The sequence below is a fragment of the Xiphophorus couchianus genome, chromosome 19 (genome assembly GCF_001444195.1).
Source record: "Xiphophorus couchianus chromosome 19, X_couchianus-1.0, whole genome shotgun sequence".
NCBI lineage: Eukaryota > Metazoa > Chordata > Actinopteri > Cyprinodontiformes > Poeciliidae > Xiphophorus > Xiphophorus couchianus.
The window spans coordinates 8,983,521-9,001,148 of NC_040246.1; the positions used below are offsets into that span (position 1 = coordinate 8,983,521).

General features: G+C 39.3%; 1 protein-coding gene across 2 annotated transcripts; it reads right to left on the reverse strand.

The window, feature by feature from the left end:
* Nucleotides 1–692: 692 nt before the first annotated feature.
* Nucleotides 693–17,523, reverse strand: ptpn21 (protein tyrosine phosphatase non-receptor type 21). 2 transcript variants are annotated; one of them, XM_028000835.1, is made up of 20 exons: nt 17,310–17,523; nt 15,045–15,343; nt 13,947–14,116; nt 13,679–13,776; nt 12,818–12,885; nt 12,647–12,717; nt 11,430–11,517; nt 11,215–11,303; nt 10,322–10,409; nt 9,589–9,668; nt 9,377–9,484; nt 8,546–8,606; nt 7,757–7,832; nt 6,031–7,529; nt 4,573–4,713; nt 2,920–3,138; nt 2,378–2,506; nt 1,467–1,701; nt 1,204–1,361; nt 693–1,109 (listed from the first exon to the last, which is right to left on the reverse strand). In XM_028000835.1, the coding sequence occupies exons 2-20, from the start codon at nt 15,222–15,224 to the stop codon at nt 981–983; spliced, it is 3,687 nt and encodes a 1,228-aa protein (XP_027856636.1). In that variant the 5' UTR covers nt 15,225–15,343; nt 17,310–17,523; the 3' UTR covers nt 693–980. The 2 variants fall into 2 exon arrangements, with proteins under 2 accessions (XP_027856636.1, XP_027856637.1); XM_028000836.1 differs by lacking the exon at nt 9,377–9,484 and having other exon boundaries at nt 17,310–17,522.
* Nucleotides 17,524–17,628: the final 105 nt, after the last annotated feature.

Consider the following 17,628-nt stretch of genomic DNA (forward strand, 5'->3'; position numbering starts at 1 on the left):
AGTCTGGTTTCTTAGTTTTGTCTCATTTCAAGTGAACCAAGTAACTTTTCACCAAGCTGAAGCAGCTTGTTTTAAGTTGATCATTTCTTAATATTGATGAAAATCTTCTTAGTTCCACTGGCAGATTACTTCACTTACAATAATACCATTACTCTCATGTTGTAAGTCCATAGGGGGGCCCAGATGAAAATCTTTGGGAACCACTGTAAGTGAAATAATCTGCCAATGGAACCAGTACTTTTTTTTGTTAACATTAAGAAATTATTGACTTAAAACAAGCTCCTATATTTTGCTGAAAAGTTACTTGCAAGTTAACTTTTTCTTATTTTAAGTGTACCAAGATATTTGTACTAAAAATACTTGGTAAGATTTTGTGTTTTTGCAGTGTACAACACCTTTTTATTTGTCTTCTGTAATATTCAAACTGACCTGTAAGCCATACTTATCAAATATCACTGCATAATGTTTCCACATTTAACTTTTTGAATCAAATTATTAACATAAATTAAATTTTCAAAGATTTTCTTATTTACTCAGAAGAACCTATCCGTGATTTCAAAAGAATCCTTCATTAAATGAACATAAAAGTTTTCAATAACATGTATGACAAAGTATTTGTTTTACGCAGCTTAGCATTGCTTCATTATGTACACATGGTACCATCAAAGTGCTTGGCTTTATTAAACAACCTGTGTGTGTGTGTGTGTGTGCGCGTGTGGGTGTGTGTGTGGGTGTGTGTGTGTAAAAAAATAATATCTTTAGATAATACTGTTAAGAGGCAGGTCACAGTCTGAGTTTCTTCATGTGGCGTCTCTTCTCTCATCATTTCACTTCTTAGAATGAAAATGATTTAATACTTAGCAAAAACAGGGTCCAAATTATGGCGTCCACGCTTAGGACAGTTATGAGCAGCTGCCTCAGTGCAGTTTGTTATAAATGCTTAATCCTCCTCTCTGCAGTAATCCATGATGCGTCGCCCATTAGATGAGCCTGGAGTTGCGGAGGTACTCGATGAGAACTTTGTAGACGAACGTGTACTGCGACAACGTCTGAACCATCAGCATCCTCTGGTCGCGCAGCAGCCTGAGGACTTCTGGGACGGTCAGCATCTGAAACAGTCGCGGTTCTTACATAATGCTCATACGCAAATGAACAAATGCTAGCTCTGGTTTTCCTCCTCCTCGTTCACGAAGGATAGTTTACCTCGTTGTGTTCCAGACAAGCTATCATGAGCTCAGAAAGGATGACGACTCCAGAGCGACCCACTCCAGCGCTGCAGTGGACCAGCACTGGGTTGATGTTCTTCGGGTCACTGTTGGCGTTCGTGTGTCTCCTCACAGACTGGACCTCCTCGAGGTACGCTGGAGACGTATTCACAGGAAGAAGAAGTGTCAGACTATCTTTAAAATATTTCATAATAAGTCAATAATAGATTGGATCATAAAGAGCAGACTGGTTCCACTCACTGAGGAAGCCTTTAAAGTCCTCTGGACAGCCGTGGTCAGGCCAGTCCGTGTACTGCAGGTGCCAGACTGTCCTCTCTTGGTCCTTGGGGACGTTTTTGATCTTCAGCCCTGTGGTGGCGTAGCAGCCAGATTCCGTCCTGAAGCGCGTGGTGATCCTGAATCGGCCGTAAGTCACCGTGTTGTGCCGGGAGCCAAGACGAGGCCAATAGCGGCAACTCTTCTCTCGACCGCTCTCCTGCAGGAAGGCAGGGATGTGGAAAACTGGCGTTGTAGTAGAAGGAGTTCCTCAGGGAACCATATTCGGCCTCATCCTTTACCTCTGTTTAAAAAGAACCTTCTAGATCTCTATCCTGTCACCTGATGACATCACCATATATCCGTAGCTAGATACGGCTCTTAAGTCAACAACCTAAAGCCCATTTCTAAATACCACAATAACGTCTTTTCCTAATTAAAAGCTGTCTGTATCCTTTAGTGAACGCTTTCGAGCTGTTCATCTATAATTTACTTCCAACTTCAACCCATTAAAATAATGATGTCTTGTATTATTTACACATTGTTAAAGTAATATGAGAGATATTTTTTTAGACATCCTTTTAAAATCCATTGTTTCAAAGGGAATGACACTCTGCTACCAGTTTCCACCACGGCAATAATAGTTGTATGAAAATTTATGAATTTAAAGAATATATATTTTATAAATACATCTGGTTACTTTGGCATTTATCAAACAGAAATAATCTGGTAGATCCAAAAGAACATAAAAATAGTAAAAGTTTTGCCTCATTTAATGACATATTAGAGAATAATTCATATTTTCTGTGCAGGGCGATGTATCTGAGCATTTTAGATGAACCCAAATGAATGAATAAATGCAAATGTTTATATTTGATTGTAAGGAATGAACACACCTCTTCAGCAGTCACCATGGCGATGATGGAGACGTCCTCCTCCCACACCATCTGCCAAAAGTCTGCACACGTGTGAGACAGAGGACCCTGTGCAGCGATGTAGCTCCATGTCTGTCCACCTATTGTTACCTAATGGAGACAATGGGGGGAAGTGGGAAGCAGCAGGAATGTCAGTGTGGCAGATTTGAATGCCACAGATAATCCGACACGCATGACTGACGAAGCTTAAATGCTCATTCTGAATAGCAGCAGTGCACTTGCTAAAATTCTAGAAAGCGAGACTAAATGTGAAACCAAAAGTGGTCTAGGAAAGCATTTGGGCCCTGAGAAGATCTCAAGAAATGAATCCAATCCTTTATATCATATCTGTGACAATAATGTTCCTCCTGTGGAAAAGCAGCAGCTCCAGGTGTTTAAATGTAGAGGCTGTTTGAGTCCTCGCTTAACTGGTTTGTTGGTTGCATCTCCTTGCTTCTAATGTTTTCCATTAGAAGCCAAAAGGTTTTGTGAACCACTATTAAACATCTCCGTGCGTCTCTTACCTTAACGTGCGACGCATTGATGTAGCCTGTGTTGTTCTCTTTAGTGGGAACCAGCTCCACTCTGCTGCTGTCGTAAGGCAGAACGTCTACAAAGCGGTTTTTGTCCCTGTTCTCTGGAAGCAGGGCCGTGTTACAATCCTCTCCTGGAACGCGCTTTGGGACGCTCTCAAACTCCTTCAGCAGCTCCCCCATTTCCACATGCTGCTCCAGCAACTTACACTGAAACACACACACACATACACTTTAGACCAACCCAATTATGTTTAAGAATGTTTATGGAAAGTTGAGTTAAAGGAAAAAACCTTGTCTAGCACTGATAATAATCGCATCTTTAAGAAGACTGGACACCAGCGCCAGTACAAGAAACAGGATTCAGTTTCAGGTGGACTGCAGCTGGAGGATATCTATCCATAACAAGAGTTACGGTCACATTTTTTTCTTTTAAGGAACAATTTAACCAGGGATGATATCAGAAATGTCTGGGTTTTTGTCAAGTCTAAAACCAAAGGCAGCTGTCTAGCAGGAACATTCTTTATGCTTCCAGCTGTTGAGCAGCTTTATGGAGATCCTGATTTATTATTTTTCCAGGAGGACTCGGCACCTGGCCACGCTGCCAGATATACCAGCTGGTTTAGTATTGTCAAAAGAAAGATGAGAGAGACCAGACCCGACAGGGCAGACAAGTTGAAGGTCGATAATAACGTAATTAGAGCTTCCCTAACGCCCCAGCAGAGCCTCAAGCTGATCGGCTGCAATAGAGACGAAACCCTAACACTGTCTGAGCTGTGTGAGACATTTCACCAAGGCAACACTTTATTCAACAGAGTAAATAATCATCAAAATCAACAGAAATAAATTCTTATTTCTGTGCAATTACTCTGTTTAGATAACTACAATTGAAATGCTATGAAAATAAAGACTTCTTAATGATATTCTGATTTATTCAAAGCATCTGTGTGGATTACAGTAAATGTTTCCCAGGTTTAGGACCCCGGGCTGATTTCATGAAGAGAATAAATTATTCAGTGCAGTGAGCTGTACATAATCTTCCTCATCTTTAGTCAGATCTTAAACAACTTAGACTACTTTTTATGGGGATTTTTTATTTTATTTTAAACAGATAAAAATTAGATATTAAAATGCAGAAAGACTTTAAAAATATCTCAGAGAAGGGTCGCAAAATACACTACACTCCGTCTAACTATGGTAATTGTTGTCGTCATAGCATAAGTTTAATGTTAGCTGTTAGAACAACCCTGGTTAAATTCTTCTTACCTCTTTTTTTTTTTTAAATACACTTTCTAAAAGTGTAAATATTGTTGCTGTGCAGAGAAAAAAGCACAACAGCTGTCATCTGTTCAAGTCAAATAACAATGACCTTCAAAATTGTTTATTATGTTTTTACACTTTCAGACAAAAGCACCATAATTTAGACAACTTAATCAAACTTGGACCTGAAAGAATCTCCATTATGTTTCCCTCTTAATAAAAATCCACACCTGAAGTTTATGAACACCAGCAAGACGTGCAACTCCTGCTGATCAGCTGTTTAACTTTAGAGAAACATTTCTCTCTTTAGTTTTAAATGTGAAAATGAAACATTAGACGTGTTAATTCTCAAGGAGCAAGGCAGTGAAAACTGAAGCGTCTTACTTTTTCATCGTTGGACGGCTGCTCCGGCTCGTCTATGACCTCGTTCTGCACCACTTTCCTGGACACCGACAGGCCGTTGTGACGGGCCAGCTTCAGAGGGCCCATCTTCCTCACCTCTGACCTGGATCCTTTCTTCATCCCCTGTTGTGACCGAGCGGAGACAAAGAGAAAAGATCAGGGGAAATGCGTAAAAGCGGCGGAGAAAAAAAGAGACTCCAACCAGGTGAGGGGAGGGACGGCGCATGCTTGTTGACTGTTTTCTTTAGCTAAAATGTCACCTTTCCAGTTCAACGAGGAAGCAGAGCAGCATTCCTCCCTGCTGACTTGTCAACCTGAAACTATTGTGATTATCATTTGCAGGCAAAGCAAACTTCCAACCCATCTTCCTTCTTTCTCTCTCAAGGTTCGTTTGTGTGATTTTCAAAAACGTCATTGAAAAAAGAAATTCAACATCTAAATTAGTATTTTAAGAACTGTTCCAAAAAAAACTGACAAAGTGTGTTTATGGTCACTGATGACCAGAGCAGCTGACTGCACAGAAATATTACATTTCATACACAATCAGGGATAACGCACTATGCTTCATTTTTAACATTCCAGCTTTGTTACTTTATCCTAGAAGTGTCTGCCAGCTGCTTGTCTACGTCTAACGCCGACTTTTGTTGGCTGTCTGGTTTCTTCTGCTCGTCTTGCCAACACCTTCACTTTCGCGTTCTTACAGGGAACAACTCTTCTCATTAACAAATGTTTGTATGTTGGTCTGCAGGAAATGACTGACAAAAGGCCTGCAACAGGGCTCATATATATCATCCAATCTCAAAACTCAAAACTTTTCAAGATTAATTGTAACATGAGCTTAATTATTTCCAGTCTGATATTAAATATTTTTTTGAAGAGCAATTTCATTTACAAAGAGGTAGTAATTCATTTTATTTAAGGTTTTGTGTGTTTTTTATTTCCTCTTTCTTTATTCTTATTGTTGTATTTTATTTTTCGATATAAAAATATCTTGAATTAGTTTCCAGTGTTCTTTACAAAATTAAAGTTTATTAGTCTTTAAGAGTCGCAAACTTGCATTAATATGCCATTATCATTATTTTAGTTGAAAATAGTCCATAAACAAAAATATTATCGTTTGCTACCAAAACTACTGGGATCATATATCATAAAGTAAAATTTGCCATTGTGACAGGAATACAAGATTTAAATTTCCAGCTCTTTGACCTTTTTTTTAAATTCAAATATAAAAAAATAACTTTATTATGAATTTATATCAGATATTTCTGACAGTAGTAAGGATTAAAATTAATGGTTGGTTGGACGGAGTCTTCTTATTCAGAGTTGGAGAACACCTACATCAAATTTCACATCTTGAGACTTTCCCAGACTCTGTAGAAACCCTGATAACAATAAATCTGCTACAAGACAAAAAAACTGATTTTTAGAGAAGAAACTCACCGGAGGAGGTAAACCCTGCAACGTTTCCCCTCCAGCAGGAAGCGAGAACACAAGTCCCTTACTGAAGTCTCTCTTAGGCTTGCGATTGTCTTGCTCGCTCACATCGCTCTCAGACACTGAGGGCATAATTTCAGGTTGTCTCAAATCTGACAGCAGGTAAAGCGGCTCTCCTTTGTGGATCCGAGGGTGAACTTTATAGACCAGGGAGCTGGTTTTGGAGGGGTCTAGGGCAGACCCTATAGGATACGCGGGAGGCGGCTCCTTTGGGATTTGTTGCTGAGTCGTCACAGAGGACAGAGACGTCAGGCTGCGATGCTGCGGCGGCGGCTGCTCTGGAATAACCACCGCTTCCTGTGAAAGAGGAGTGTGACGCCCAATATCGTCCTCCAACTCCTCATCTTCCCCACTGCTATGAACTAGCATTGTTGCATCAGACAGAGACTTTTTGTGTCCGTACTGTGCGTCTCCCCTCTCTGCTGTCTTAGCATGTTCTAAAAACACGTTAACCTGGGACCCAGAATGCACCACAGGAGGTGGGGTTGCTGCTTCCGCTGCTGAGGAGGACATAGTTCTCTCTTTGACCCTCACCGCCTCTAGGCTGTGAGCCAAACCGGCGATCTCGATGGAGTTTCGCTTGTGAGCGTGGTACGGCTGTCGATGCGGCGGAGCGCTGAACAGAGGCTCTGATACTTCCTGTAGGGAGTGTGCGACAGGCAGGCTGTCCTCCTGGAAGGTCTGGACAGAGTGATGGACTCGCCTCGTGATTATCAGGTCTGGGTTGCTGCTGCTGACGTAGAGGTGACGAGACAGGTCGGGGGTGCTGTTAGCAGGACGCGGGTAAGCGTACGGGTAAGGTGGCGGCGGTCGGTAGACCTGCGTTCTCATGATGTTGGGGGCCGGATATTCCTGCGCCTGCTGCAGCTGGACGTTTGTGAGCTCCGGGACGCTGACAGCTCCAACAACGGGCCTCCGCTCTGGAGGGTAGGGGTATGGAGAGGGGCTGTGGAAGCTGGAGCCCAGATGAAAGGGGTACTGGTGATGGTGGGATGTTCCGCCATACTCTACTCTTATTTCTGGTTGGCTGTAAACCAGAGGGTCCGGTCTGCTGTAGGCGTACGAGTTCCCGATGTTCAAATTTCTCATGGAGTGACTCTGCCGATGCTCCTGAGACAGAACCATGCCCCCCGCCATGCCTCGGTTCTTCTGCCGCATCACTGTCTCGTAATCAGGAGTGGCGCGATAGGAGGGTGGGATGAGCGCGCTGTGGCGATGGGAGGGAATGAAGTCTGGCCTGGTGATGTCACTTGTAATGGAGGGGTTGGAGGACATGGGCGAGGGCTGATGGTAGTGCTGGGGATTGTTCAGTGAGCTAGTGCTGTGGGCGCTGTACACGCTGCCGTTTCGCAGACGCCCTCCGCTGCTGTACTCCAGAGGAGAGCGGTCCAGGCTGGTCTGGGAGTGGTAGTAAAAACCATTCTGGGGGTTCACATACAGGTTATCTACGAGAGAGTGGAAACATCCAAAGTTTACTCAGTAGGGAGAGCCGACAGTATCGTCACAAGATCATAATACAAAGTAAGGTAATTCAAAAAAAAAGGAGTGAAAAGATTGGAATTGGGCACATTGGTGAGAAAGTTGGATATGGGTCACTTATGGGGGAAAAAATGCAGATTTCGATCACATTGCCTGACGTGGGAAAGTAACCCTATTTCTAGTCGGTGCTTACCTTGTGATGAAGTGTAGGGCTCAGTAAAATGGCCATTGTAGTGCATCTGGGGCATCAAGTAGGCCTGAGACTTTGGCTGCAAAGAAACAAAACAGAGATTTTATCAACTCTCATAACTACTAGAGTCAAAAGTCTTTAAATATTTATTTCTATTCAGATTAATTTACATCAATGTGGAAACTATGCGTCAAATAAATAACTGGTGTAAAGATTTCTGCAATTCATGAAATACACAAGTATTTATATATGAGTATGTATTGTTTACTATAATTACAGTCAGAAGGGATTTTTTGTACTTGATTATTCTACATTTCTGTGTTGCAATTCATTAAATCTCTCTGGCATACATTAAAATCAGTGGGCAGGGCTCAAGAGCAACGTAGAAAAGATAGTTGGTCTGCAGATAAACTGCAATACAGATCAACCAACAGAATGTTAGGGGCTACTTTATGAGCCACAGTTAAAGTTGAGATTATTTTATGATGAGCCGGAGGGCAGACAATATGAAATAAACAATGAAATTAATATGATTTTCACAGACAGTTCATTTATTGAGTTACCACATTAAACCACTAGTACTATCTTTTTTTTTGCTATATATTAAAATGATCACATCTATAAATATTAAGACAACACAGAAGCAAGACCGTATATAAAAAAGTTAGAAAGTTTTGCTTTTGTCAATTTTAACATATTTTGCCGGGAAAATTTCAAAAAGAGTGTTTAACATTGCATGAAATAAAACTGGTTCCGCCGAACAGGTGTGTAGAAGGACAATGTAGACATTACCAGAGATATTCTTGTTGAAGACCTCCGTCTGACTAAATTGACTGCTGTAGGTGGAGTTTGGCTGAAAGAAAAAAAAAACAACAAAAGCTTATTAAAACAAAATGGTACTAAAATGGTACTGGCTTAAATATTTATATCGTATAAATATGTTAAATTACCCAGAAAATCCATTTCAGGAAGCTTGCTGGTCTCTAGTACATAATGCTCATTAATGTTGGGTCAGAACCCATTTGTGGTGTTTTGACTAAGTTTAAAACTGGTATGTTTGATTAAAAAAAAATCTACATAGATGCTATAATATCTAGAGTATTGAGACGTATTCAGACACATAAATGTTAACAAATAGGCTTTAATATGGATTTATGGACCTTGCTTTATCCACTTATGACTCATAGAAAGCATGTGACAACAATAAACAAAGAATGCTTTACTGCAGAAAAGTAAAATTTATGACTTCGTGAAGTTCTGTGCCCTGTTCTTGATCTATAAACGCCTTTATGTGGCCAAGCACTCTCTTCTCAATTGCCTTCATTTTGTTATAAACCACCACTAGATGTTTCAAAGCGAGGAGATTTCAAAAATGGACTTTGTGCTTAGGTGTCATCTTATTATGGAACTAGAATTTTCTGATCCCCTAAGAGCGACTGATTCTTGACCAAATGCTTGTAGAATCTGAATAAAATAGAAAAATAGAACATGTGGTCGCAATTATTGGCTCGCCTACATTCTTATTCACAGTTCAATACTTTAGGCAATATAGAGGGCTTTTATTTTGTCCTCAGGTGGCGAACTTGTGGGAACACACAAACAGAGGGTGGCAGTGTTGCTCACCCCTTATCTGAAAGCAGAGATGTGCGAGAGAGTATTGGAAAACGAGGAAAGGATAGAGTGAGAAGGGACTTCTGGGAGCTCTCAGAGGGCAGGGGGGGACTCTCCTCTCTGAAGAGAGAGAGGAGAATTGGAAAGACATGAGGTAAGACTGAAGAGGAGAAGGAGACAGTAAGGAGACAGGAACTAGGCTAGACATGCTGCAAAATGCTTACAAGTTGCTCTTGTTGGTCTTATAAAACTTGAGTCTGGCCAGACACATGCGGCAGACGTATTTAGAAGTTTCCATGTCGTCCTACAAATAAAGAAAGAAAACACATATTTGAAACTACAAGACAAAAAAAGGTACAGAGGTGAACTTAACTTAGTTTGATTAGAACAGTGCAGTGGAAAAATATATACACTCTCTAGCTTTTACATATTTTTCACCCTCTCTGCAAAGTCCCCAACTTGTCTTATGTGTTTCTTGATCTTCATCTTTACTGATGTTCTCTAACAAACTTCTAAAGTCTTCACTGAACAGCTGAGATTAAATTAAAAACACAGATTCTATTAACTCATTGGGTGACTTCTGGCAGCAGAATGGATTTTATTTTGGTGAGGTTGGTGTCCGAGTTTCACACTTTTTGAAATGTATATTATTTTTCTTCCACATCATAGTCATGCATTATTCCGTGTTGTTCTTTGGCATAAAATTCACATAAAATACATAGAGGTTTGTGGTTGTAATGTGACAAAATATGAACAAGTTTGAGGAGTGTGAATACTTCCGCAAGACTATTTCTGTATTTCCACATTGGTACGCTAAAACACACCCTAAATATATGCTACACTCACAAAGAGGGATTCCGCTAAGCCAGTGGTAAAATCCATAACAAATGCAAAATTCCAGTTTAGCCAAATAAAGTTAAACAGAACAATGTTTTGGTTGAGAAGGGACAGACTTACGGTCTGGAACTGAACACTCTCCTCTCTGTTGCTGAGCTCCAGGCCAAAGAAGGACCTATTATGACTCATGTTGGTAATTTCATGCCACCTGAACAGGCAGTAAAAACAACAAAGGATGTTACTGCTGTAAGACAGACACAATGGTCGACTATTTTAATTGTGGGAGCACTAAATACCTAAAAATAATTCTGTCCTGCAGATACATATTCTTAGAATACTTGTCATTTACTATTTAGGCTGTGAGACAGTGTATTTTGTCGTGGAAAAAAGCTATTTCCAAGCACTAACTGTAATTTTTCCACATCAGTATTTCAGTTACCTGGAGGAATCATTTCACTATCAGCTTCCTCTATACCAGCAGGATTAATTAATCACTGCTTACACGATAATTATAATTAGGCCTGGGGCAGTGTTTACACACTGACAAACATGGTTTTAGTGCTTTAATTCAAAAAAAGGCATAGCACCAAACATTTCTTCTACTGAGAAAATACCATTACATTGATTATTACAGTCATAATGAGATCCATTACATTTATTTATAGACATTTTAACTTTGAAACATATAGCAGTCAACTTGCACCCAATTTAGAGTACTAATGGGACATAGTCAGGCTATTAGCTTAGGTAACAAGCTAGCATTCAGTTGCTTTACAGACTTGTCAATTGTTGTTTGCCAAATATGGTTGTAAAACATCTTCTCTTGAATAAGAACGGTAGGTGGCATTCCTTTAGTCTCCGTGCCACAGCTCAGCTATCCGTTCTTTTCACACATGTAAACATTTACAAATGGTTGAATTTGTAGTAAGCAAGGAGACAGTGTAGCAGCCTTTGTTCAACCAGCTGACAGGCAGTGCACAGCAAGAGATGGCATGAATTTCTTTCAAACTTACCGATATAATAAAGGTGAACGTCCATTCTTATATTTTACAAAGATACCATCAAGACAGGAACCCAGAGTGACGTCTATACCTGTGTTGTCCTGATCAAAAAAAGAATCAAAATAAACTGATAAAAGCTTGTTTTTTCCCACATTGCACCAACCAAATAGCTTTGTTCTGAATGGTTTGGAGAGCGCAGAGTTGTAGGGTGGATGCCGCAGACCCACCTTGGCTTGATAGCTCTCCTGCCCATAACCTTCCAACTTTTCAACCTCCTGCATGTACAGCATTTCTGCCTCAGGAGCTGGAAAACCTCTGAACAGAAGAAAAATGGATGATGATAAAATGAAAACGCCCTTAAAACGCAAAGCAAACAAGGATACAACTGTTGAAGTAGGTCACAGCACAATGACTAGAGTCAACTTTTTTGTTTTAGATGTACACATAGATGGCTACAGAGTCATAAGGTGGGTAGAGAGAAAGCTAATCTCTGGAAACTGGAGTGAAAAAAAAAACATTGATTCAATGCTGGCTTTGTCTCCTCTTGCCACTTCTTCAATAAGTTTGTTTTGTACTGTATTTGAACCTTACTCCTCATGGCATTCAGCCCATGCTTTACTGACATTAGTTAAGGGTCAAGTCTGAAAAAGAACAACTACCACCTAGAACAGACCTGGGCATTTTACGGCCTGCGGTCCGAATCAAGCCTGTTGACAACCTTTGACCGGAGTAAAAATGTAAATACCATAAGTGCGGCAAATATAATGATACTGCTTTTCTTTTCAAGGTTACTATAGTTTTCTTAACATCATCAGCGAGCTTACGTACTTCAGCAAATGTGTGAAACACAGCTCAGTTAGAAACAACCATTCAGAGCCAGGAGGAGGGTCCCCCATAATGTCTGCTGCGCTATTGCAAGTTCGTCACAATAGAACCTGGCATGAATGCTCAGGCTAGTTAGAACGGCCAGCGGTGGATAAAGTTTTCCGGAAACAGCAAGTTGCTTCTCCGCCATTACCACATTGAACAACGCATACAAGTCTTTGAAAACTAATTGATAAAGTTATGGAATGAAGTTCTGCAAAAAATGAAAAAAATAAAAAATTTTACTGGTTTTTATAAATGTTAAACAGTGCAATAATTTAGTGATCCACACTAACTTTTTACATCTGTAGTTTGATGAGAGAGCATAAATCATATGAAGGATCAGAGTATCTGTTTATATATCCCTATTTATCAAAATACTTCACCAGAAAACATTGTTTGCAATCTTTTCAGCATGTTTATAAACTGGCATGTTAATAGTTCAGAAATTTGAAAAGGAAAGAACAGACTGGAAAGGAGTAGGTAGAAAATAGGAGAGCAAAGTGGCCAGTTGAACTTAAGCTCTATTGATTTCTTGATCCAAGCACAGAGAAGAATCGATGGATGGAAACATGCTCACCTAAATGACTGATAGAGAATTGCCACTTTCTGAGTGGCCTCCTCCAGCACGCGTTCATCCTGAATCCAGTCCTGCAAACACAGTTAGGTTTCATACAGCTAAAGTGTAAAACAAAAGAGCAAAAGTAACTTTCTATACTGGAGAAAATAAAAAAAAAACCTAAATACTTACAATAGGGAATAGTGCAAACTTTTTAAGAAATTCCTGGGAGTCGTATCGATTGAAGTCTCCAAAGTCAGCTGTCGGCATCAAAAAATAGTGAGTGCAGTTCAACACATAAACTCCAAAACAAAACTCTCAGGTCTCATTTCCTCATAGCACTTTGCATTTTTAACAAGAAAACTCATGAGGAACGTCAGTAGAGTGTAATACAGCACTGCATGACGGTCAAATTTTAGAATTGGAGCGATCCATTTTGTTTTGTACCACTGTCTGAAAAACATATTAGCAGCTTCAGGTTGTTTTCTAAAAACAGTCACAGATGTGTTCAGTTTTTCAGATATGAGTACTGATTGAGAGTTACAGCTGACAGAAGCAGAATAACAGTTTCCGAGTTAACATATCAAATTACACAGTGAAGAAATCTAAAATCAATTGGAAGAACTTGACAAACCAGATGTTGACAGTCAGAGGCAGCATATCGCAAAAATCAAAAAAGGACTTTGCTCTACGTAGAAGGCACTTTTTACCAGCTGCTTACAAAGCTGACTTTTAAATAGGAGCTCTGGGTGCAAAAAATGCTGCACTTACCTATTTAGCTCCATTGCTGGAAAACATGCAGCATTTTTGATAAATCAAAACAAGTCGGCCATCCAAAACTGACTATAAAAATGTTTGTCTGAGCAGCATGAGTAATTTAATGTAATTTATGACTAATTTGGTGTTTTGTTTAATATGAATGAATAAATACACCAAGAGGATCAAAATGATCTTTTAGTGTGTCGCATGTACCAAATGGTAGGGCCAAAAACACACAGGAACAGAAAATATTACATTTCTGGCAAAAGCCTAAAGCTGCACATAGATTTTTACCTTGTACTGCTAAACTGGCTAAACGAATAACCTGGTCCAGTGAGCATGTGATCCTGCCCTCCAGAACATCCTTCTTCAACTGTAGGTAATACTGGTATCTGTGGGACAGTGATATGCAAGTAAGAGCAGAACAAGCAAACATACTTCAGTGCAATCAAAGTATGACATTAATCTCTCTGAGATTTTCAAGAACTCAAACCAGAACTCTTGGATTATTGTTTCTTAAATGTTTACATCATGGGAGTTGTGGTGGTTTTCTCAACTTCACCTTGTGATCTCCTGTTGCAGTTGGGCAACACTAGGTATGTAAAACAAAACTCCAAAGTAAACTGTGGGCTCCTGCCCATATTTGTCCAACTGTTTCTTTAATGCTTTCTCCAAGTCGATCCATCTCTGCTGGTTCTGCTTATTGAAGTACCACAGACTGAAATATGTGATCTACAACACACAGACAAACAGGAACAAATACACATTAGCCACAGAGTGGTGGAGGACAGCAGCATCAGGCAATCTGGAAGTTACTGGCAAAATGTTAATGACAGCCTCTAAACAAATTCAGTGCTGGATATTGGAGGATATCACAGCTTTTAACTGAGAACTTCAGCCCAATTAAAACATCCTTGAGACTTTTTAAAAATTTTTTTATTTTTAGGGAACATATAAATATTGTCCTCCTGCAACTATTTGTTGTTTCTTCTTACTCAGTAAATAACATTAAAGCATTTGCATTCAATTTAGCTTGCAGTGCAACATTAAGATATCAGGTCTCTTGCAACAGAAACAACTTTACTTGTAGTTTCTACTGGAAATTTGAAACCTTTAAAATTCTGACTCAGGGGCGTGCCGTGGTGGCGTAGGGGATAGCGCAACTCATGTTTGGAGGCCTTGAGTCCTCGATGCAGCCATCGTTGGTTCGACTCCCGGACCCGACGATATTTGCCGCATGTCTTCTCCCCTTTCCTGTCAGCCTACTTTTATATAAGGGACACTAGAGCCCACAAAAGACCCCCTGGAGGGGTAAAAAATAAAATAAAATTCTGACTCAGTGCTGTTTCTATGTCACTGTTAGACGTTTGGAATGGTTTCATTTTTTTATAAAATAATTTTAAGAATAAAATTCATACCAAGTGTTAGATGTTGTTCCCATTAAAGTAGCGCTCTATGATTGTGTGTACATTAGTTATATAATATATTCCAATGTTACATTGATTTGGAAAGAACTTGCTTGTCTGTCTCTTCTATTCGATTCTGGAGTTTCAAGAAGGAGTCTGACCGGAGGACAGCCTAACTAAAATACTCTACTGCTGAGATAGTAAGTCCTAAAAGAAACAATCAGCATTTATATTGAATGAAAACCCATACATACCTCTCTTAACTCAATTCTCTGGGCTACTGCCTCCAAACATTCCTGCCCAGTGCTCTCCACAGACAGAGTAAACTCCACAAACTCTCCATTCAGAAGCTGAATCCGAGTGACAAGACAGCTCTTGCTGGAAACAGTATACCTTCGAGTCCTTTTGAGCTTAAAGCCAAATGGCAAGGGCATGATTTACTCGTTTCACAGGTGGCGTTGTCTTGTCGTCCAGAGGAAGTACTCCCTTCTGGTGTTCGCTCCAACACAGTGAGAAAGTCTCAAGTCATGAGGATCATCATTTAATGTCAGCTCTGATATGCGAGAGGAGAAAGACAAAACATGCGCTGAGTGCACAAGTATAGAGGGACAACAAAACTCTGTATAACAAAAAATATTTCTTGCTACTTGTCACAAAGCAACTCTAATACTACCCTTAGTAGCCCCAACTCTCGCTATCCCTGGGCACTTATTTCAGGCAGTGGTTAAAATACTAAAAACTGATGCACTCCTTTGAGAAGCTAACACAGCATCAGTTCTCTAATTAAACTATGTGACTAAATAGATCAGTTTGCATCATGTGAACAGCAATAAATCCTGCAGCAAATGTCCACCTACTGTTTTTTTGCATGTTGAAAAACAAACAATGTAATGTCAAATGTACTTTAATGACAAAAAATAAGTTTATTGCACTTAATTGTTTGAAAATGTATTCCCAGTACACAAAAAATATAAGGGATAGAAACACAATGGAAGAGAGAGTAATGAAGAAAATGAGACTAATTTTCAATCACTGTCATAGCAGTAGCATGTTTTCCTAAATCTAAACTGGTCAAAAATTTTGTATAAATAATTTTTTGCAAATGTAATGCATTAGAACAAATTAAGGTAGACATTTCAGTGTTTTCTTGATTTTGTGAAAATATATTTTAATAAAAAAATCTTACAGTATTCATTTATTTTTATTTGAGCAAAATGGAAATAACATCAAACAAAATATTGGTATGCATTAAACTGTGCGTGCTAATGAAACTGAGAAATCTTTTATTTTTGCTACATTTTCATATTCATTTCCAAAAATTAACAGTGTTATCAAACTTATCAGAACACTTTAAAAATAGAAATTGGTCAAGAAAAAATAAAGTAAAATAAAATATGTTACCTGAAAATATTTACATCTGTGTTTTCCCAGTGTGTCACTTAAATATCTAGGCAACAACAAGCTTTTCTTTCCTCCACCCACAGAAAAAATGGTACTAGCTCTTCTCATTGGTCAGCAATCTTTACAGTACAAAGTAACTTCTTCCTTGCTTGTAATAAATTAGTCTAGAGCTATAAAACATGCATAACCCTTCATACAAATAACGTTTTCTGTAAATATAAATGTTTTATTGTTCAATCAAAGAAATATACACTCAGCCAATGTTTAAGATTGAGAATAAACTCTTTTTTCTTAAACTGAACATGTCATATTTGTGGAAACTGAAGGGAGGGAAAATACAGTTTGCTTTTTAAACATGGAAAAAAAAAAAGAAAATATTTCAATACTAATGTCATTCTGAAGTACAGAATTATGTAGATCTTTCATGAAAACACAGAAAACTGCTAAACGAGCCAGATGCGGTCCCGGAGCTGCAGCTGCAGACTCCTAAAAACCTGGGATAAGAGGTGAGGAAGAGTGATTCATCTTAAAATGTATGATACTTGTGGGAGAAGTTATTTCTTCTGGTGTCATAATCCAGATAAACACAGTTTTACGTCATCTTCAGAGCTGCATTTTCTACTTTACAAACCTTGTTGACATGATATTTTTTTTATCCCTCATTCATTCAGTTTTTAGCTGTTTTAATGCTCATTTGGAAGAAAAAAAACATACAGTTGCACAAATATTTTAATTCCACCGCCTGACCTACGTTTATCATTTTTCAGGCTTTTGCTTGGATAATCCCCTCCCGGGAAATAGCCTTGTCCTACAGCTAGAACCTGTGATTCGAAAAACATACCTAAACAAAAACAGTGCCTTTTCATTAACTCCACGCAGATTCAATCTCACATTCTATTAAATAATTCAAACAACTATATTCAAATTAGCTGGACAAATAATGTGGCGTCTTCTATAACTAATCCCCATTTTCCTTTACGATATTTCAAAGTCATTCAATTTACCAGCCAACTCTTGCTAGCTAGCCAGCTAACTTCTGTTCCAGCAAATAGACTACACCCTCGGGAGGCTGACGTCGCCGGTAAATATTTTGGAAAGAAAAAAGGTGTTAACTTTACCGTTAGCCAAGAGATGCCATTTAAAAGTCCAAATTATATCAGCTCCTTAAAGATCTCGTCATCGATCCCTGCTGAGAACAACTCTTCGGATACTTTTTTTGATTTTGAGTGAGACTTTTACTAGACTGTAGTTAGTCCGTAGAGCTGAACTAACGCAGCAACTCCATGCCTCTCTTGGCCCAACAGTTCGCTAAAGTTCCAAGCGTGTGTCGCTTCCTGGGATTGGAAGAGCAACAAGTGGACTCTGTCTTCCTCCGCGCTGCTGTATATTTAGTACATACGCTTTAGTGCCCACCTACATTTCAACCTAAAGTGGAAA